At 35.0% G+C, this 5,980-nt stretch overlaps 1 protein-coding gene across 3 annotated transcripts; it reads right to left on the bottom strand.

Moving 5' to 3' along the window:
- Positions 1–388: 388 nt before the first annotated feature.
- LOC106867334 (transmembrane protein 187) lies at positions 389–5,434 on the bottom strand. Of its 3 annotated transcripts, none has more exons than XM_014912178.2 (2): positions 5,304–5,434; positions 389–1,270 (listed from the first exon to the last, which is right to left on the bottom strand). In XM_014912178.2, exon 2 carries the CDS (start codon positions 1,252–1,254, stop codon positions 451–453), a length of 804 nt encoding a protein of 267 aa, XP_014767664.1. In that variant the 5' UTR covers positions 1,255–1,270; positions 5,304–5,434; the 3' UTR covers positions 389–450. The 3 variants fall into 3 exon arrangements, with proteins under 3 accessions (XP_014767664.1, XP_014767665.1, XP_014767666.1); XM_014912179.2 differs by having other exon boundaries at positions 5,299–5,424; XM_014912180.2 differs by lacking the exon at positions 5,304–5,434 and adding an exon at positions 3,475–4,909.
- Between the last annotated feature and the right edge of the window lie 546 nt (positions 5,435–5,980).

Here is a 5,980-nt window from a genome sequence, read left to right as displayed (position 1 = left end):
ATTTGCTAAGATATTCAGCATGAATAATTGTCTCTAAACTCTTAGAGAGGACGAGGTTTGGGGGTGTAGTGCAACAAAAAAGTGAAAAATGGAGGGAGAAAATGTCAGGTACATGATTGAAAATCATAAAACACAGCCAATGATATAATCAGGTCCATTAATTAAAAGATTTAGTTCATCGATTATAATTGATGAAAATAGTCAAAAAGTCATTTTATCAAAATTTTAAATTCATTTGTGTAATTTATATATTGCGTTTTAATAATGAACAAATGTTTAAAAAACCAAACTTGGAAGAAGATTCATGCCCCATGGTGTGGCATTTCATTGTGGACACTGTCTCCTGAAGTTGTAGGGCTGGGTTTCATATGTCATTAAGAAATCTTAATCATGATTATTTTAATTAATGTAATCATTTCCACTGGTTTCGCAAAATAAAATAAAAACTTATTATTCAGCTTTCTTTTTGGCATCTTTGTTCTGTCTGAGAACTATGTTTAGCACAAACAGATTGACGTAGTGAATTTGAAGAATATCACAGATCTTGGACAAGAAATGGCCAGAGAGATATTTGAAAGCTAAATGTAAATTCCCCAAATGGAGGTCAAGCAATTTCAAAAATATAAATCCTAAACAAGAAATGAAAGCTTTTATGAAGAAATTCTTTGATTTTTCATTTGGAAATTTGTTGTACAAAAGTCTGGCAACATGAAGTGCAGCGGCAATGTGCAAAATAAGAGAGATCTCAAATCCAGGAATTGGTAGAAGAACTAAGAAGTAACTCAAAATGGAAAGTGTACAAAGACAGAGAGCCTTTGACCAATTCCAGCCATATAGAATGGTAATTCCTTCAACAACAACCCACATGAAGAATGGAAGGGTCACCCACTGATCCAAAACAGCAAAAGCATGTATCTGAGTGAGAATTCTTAGTAACTGTATGGGAGAATAAAACAGTGCCATCCAGTTAAATATATAGAAAAGAAATGACTGCGTTTCGGTAAAGACGTTGCAATCAATGTAATTTGATGTTATTGCCAGCCACATGGCGCCAACAATGGCATAACCAAAGTTAACCAAGGTGTTAAATGGCATTGTCATCCAGTTAGGGACAAAGATTAACATACTTGGAATTTCAGCATAATATTTATTTCCAAGCTCCATTGGAACATTGTCAAAGAATCCAATGTGAACAATGGTACACATTAGCAGCAATGGAAGCAGAGTCAGTAGAAATGTCTTGAACATTACCATGGTTGCTCAGGAAAGTCTGAAAGAAAAAAATAACAATGGAAATGGTAAACAAAACATCAAAGCTCCAATTCAATATTTATAAAACTTAAGCAATCTTTGGTTTCGGTCTGGGAAAACTGTAGCAGACAATCTTTGTTTTTCCTGGATTCTTTGGGTTTTATTGTCAGTCCCACAGAAGCATGTACCTGAATATCAAAGATCAGCCAAACTTAACTTCCTCTTAACACACACACATTAACAATATCTGCAATTAAGGCGGTGGGCTGGCAGAATCGTTAGCACGCTGGGCGAAATGCTTAGCGGTATTTCGTCTGCCGTTATGTTCTGAGTTCAAATTCCGCTGAGGTCGACTTTGCCTTTCATCCTTTTGGGGTCGATAAATTACGTACTAGTTACGCACAGGGGTCAATGTAATCGACTTAATCCCCTTGTTTGTCCCCTCTATGTTTAGCCCCTTGTGGGCAATAAAAAAATAAATATTTGTGTACCATTCAAGGTGGCATGCTGGCAGAGTCATTAGCAAGTCAACCAAAATGCTTAGCGGCATTTCGTCCGTCTTTACTCCCTGAGTTCAAATTCCACCAATGTCATCCTTGCCTTTCATCCTTTTGGGGTTGATTAAATAAGTACTAGTTAAGCACTGGGGTCGATGCAATCAACTTAATCCCTTTGTTTGTCCTTGTTTGTCCCCTCTGTATTTAGCCCCTTGTGAGCAATAAAGAAATAAATATCTGCAATTTGTTGTAAGATACAGTGGAAATTCCACAGCCCAGTGTCAGCCATAAATGTTCCCTACATGGTAATAATATCCTATCACTTCTTTCTTAATCCTTTGATTAATATTTAGGAGATCTAGTTCCTTTTCTTTGGTCATCTTTCCTATTCTTGCCTGCTTTCTCATCCTGGCTTCTGCAAAATATTTTTGCCTATCATCATCATCATCATTCATATTTTGCTTTCTTTCTTGATTAATAAATCTCATTTTTTCCCCCCAAATTAACTTCAACTCTGTCTTCATCATATGACACTTTCTGGCCCTATTTCCTGCACTAATGTCATTCCCTTCATCCTGAGTTATCACTTGCCAGCCTTCCTGATTCCCCTCCCCTTATCCCTAATTCTTATTTCTTCTCTTTACCCTTTCTCTTATATTTCCCTTTATCTTCTCTGCTTCTCTTGACGCAATTCTTGCTGTCATGCTCTCTGATCATTGTCTGCTGTAACACATCAAACTCTATTTCGCTAATAAAATAATTCAAGAACTACTTGATATCGTATAGTTGATAACAACTGTATCCAGCAAATACTATTTTTTTTTTTTTTTTTTTCAAAGTTTCAGCTCAGAGCTGCGGCCATGCTGATGCACCACCGTATTATACATATTTTATGAAGAAATTTTGGAATAAATTTACGAACATAAAAGAAAGTTGGAAAATCTTTGTATTTATTTGCATAGATACACAATATACTCACACAAATATAAACACTAATGGCAGGTGCACATATACACACACCCTTCCTCTACTTTCTCTCTCTTACACACACAGCTAGTTGCCATCTGCGTATGAGTGTGTGCACATTGAATTTTTCTCTCTCTCTATTGTAAACACATATTTTGTAATTCTCTTTCCACAGCATCACAGATATTTTACACCACAGGAATCTATCATTCACAATGTAATAGATTTCAATCACATTAAATAACCAGAAGCAAAAATAAAAATGTAAATGGTGATGTTCATGCCATTCCAAACTACATTAATGCAGGAAAGAAAATTAATTGCAATATTTGTTTTTTCCCCTTTTTGTTATCAGTCAGCTCAAGAACAACCATCAATTTAAAGACTGGATAAAAACCCAGGGAATAAAGTATCTAAGAAAGTGCTGTTTTCCATTCTATAGAATTTTTCATCAAATCATTGAAAACTGACCATTATATGTCATTAAATTTCAAAATATATCAGAGTTGTATTTGTTTAGCAAGTGACTTGATATGAGAGAAAATGGAAAAATTGAAACAATTATATTCTGAAGGAGTTTTTTTTTAGCAATTTAAAAAGACATACACACACATATATTGTTACAATTACTTTTGTCTATTTCTTGACATTATTGTCTGCTATGAAGTGTGGAAAAATTCTCAATTCATTAATGGATACTGGTTAGAGACTGTCAAAGAATATAGGGCGAGAAATTTCAAAATGTAAAAATATCACATACACAGAGAATCTTTAACCTATTCCAGCCATACAGAATGGTAATTCCTTCAGCAGCAACCCACATGAAGAATGGAAGGGTCACGCACTGATTCAAAACAGCAAAACTATGAAGGAAAAAAGATTTGCACCATGATTTAATGTCAAACTAGGGATGCAGCTTATACTTGAGTGTGACTTATACATTAGTAAATTATGGTAACTTGTTTGCTTGTGAGAAGGAACAGAGCTTTGCCACCAAGGGGAGACAACTATGGATACGTTTTAGTCTGTTAGACTTCATCAGTAAAGTAGAATCTACTCAAGACTGTTTGATTAGCTGACATAAATTTTTACAAAATTCTGAGATGATCAAAAGTTACTCAGATCAATCTTTCCTTTCATTCTTCCGGGATTAATAAAATAAATGTATCAGTCGAGTACAGGCGTCGATCTAATATTTCTTTAATGCATGGAATCATAACGGTTTACTTTATACATGGTTTAAAAATAAAATGAAGCAAAGGAAGTAATTCAAATGCGTCAATGTCATGAATTTTGATTAACTAAGAGATGATGCAGTGAAACGCAATAACCAAATAAACATAATTAACTGAAGGGAAAAGAAAAACCTAGTGGCAATAGTCAACAGAAGAAGAAGGGAAAAGTAAAACCTAGTGGCAATGGTCAACAGACCAGGTGAGATAATTTCAAGGAATTAGAAGTTCTAAATTTATCCAGATTTATAGTTTGGAAGGTCTTATAGAATTATTTCCTTTGGCTCATTTTGGCACTTCTCCGAAATGGTCACTGGTACAATGCCACTTCGACTTAAGGTATGGACGTGTTGAAATGATGAACGCTGAACTAGTTTTTACACCCGCTTCTAACTGGGGGAGGGAACTTTAGCGAGATCATTCGACTTGCTAAAAACTAGACAAATTTCTATCAAATCACACTGTAAATTTATTTATAACAAAGGAAAAAATAAATAACTGCACAATGGATAATGTGGCGTTATGTTTTCTATTAAGACGAGATGGTCGTGGCTAGAATGGTATGCTCAATGTAAGCTGATAACCACGTTTTAAATGTGATTTTACCATACCTAGGAGGAATTAATATCTTTACTTGTGTCACATCACACTCTCGATGATGTGTGTACAAAAACAAACCATTACCGGCAGAAAGAGAACAAACAAAAGGAATGAATAAGAGTGAATCGACATGGTTGTTGGACCTGTTAAAAATAGGAACCAAATCTTCCTCAAATCACCGAGATACGATCTTAGAAAATGGCTAGATGGGTTGTGACGATAGGACTGCACGATCAAGGACGACCTGTGATCAAACAACAACCGTAGAGAGACGACAACACTGCCGGGTTGTAAGGAATATAAAAGGAAACAGACCAAATGATGAAGGGAGTGTGTGGTTCGGGCAGAAGGAGATTCCAATTAAGAAGAAAATACAATGGATGATTAATAGACACGTGCGCGTATATACGTATATATATATATATGTATGTATATATGTACACACACGCACACACACACATAGATATATATATATATATATATATATACACGCGCGCGCGTGTATACGCTCACATCTACACACACGCAAAAGAGAAATGTGATTATTTTCACTTTCAATTTGTAAAATGCAACCAAACAGGAAAATAGCGAAAACCAATTAATATTTATAAGCAATTATATACAGATACTTTTTTTTAAATTGTAAAGTGAAATAAAAATATTTAGCGAGTAAAATAATAAAGAAAAATGAGAAAGAGACGAAGATAAAACGAAAAGTTGGAAACGAAAACAAGAAGAAATGAAAGAACAACCTCACCGTCGTCATAAAGTTATGTAAAGTCAGGGGTTTTGTTCCTAGTTTCGTATCTCGCAATATTTCCCAAAGGATGAAAATGTTTCTAACGATAAATTTAGATTATGTATTATAAAATTATATGGTTTTTTTTTCTGTATCATGTGCTCGTCAGTTTTATCGAACTATTAATCTTTCTCCAATCATCTCTTATCTCATCGACTGTTTTGACCTCCTCTTACTTCCAAAGTCGCGTGTTCGTCAGGAAAGAGACATCTGATAATGTAATACTATAAACACCCGCTACACTATCAAGACAAATATGATGTGGTCATGGCAGGGACGACTTTAATGACTGGCTTGCTCAGTTACAGCCCTGACCTGAAGCTGAACAATGACGTCCAAATACTTAGAAAATAGTCGAAGAAGTGTTTTTATCCGAAGCGTCGTAACTCAACTCTTTTCACAGCACAGAGACTCATTTTATTTTACAAAAGTAATCAATTGTTAACTGATAACTTATTACGAGGGGGGTGTCTATGAATTGTCACATGTCTTCTATGGATTAAAAACGAATCTTGTGGTGTCAGCTCTGTCTGAGCAGAATTATGACCAAAGACATTCTGACCATGACCATCCTTTATAAGGTGGTAGGCTTATGTAGTTATTTGACAAATATTTGCATGTCCTTTCTGGTATAG

This window comes from Octopus bimaculoides, chromosome 4 (assembly GCF_001194135.2).
Source record: "Octopus bimaculoides isolate UCB-OBI-ISO-001 chromosome 4, ASM119413v2, whole genome shotgun sequence".
NCBI lineage: Eukaryota > Metazoa > Mollusca > Cephalopoda > Octopoda > Octopodidae > Octopus > Octopus bimaculoides.
This window is presented reverse-complemented; position numbering and strand designations above follow the sequence as displayed.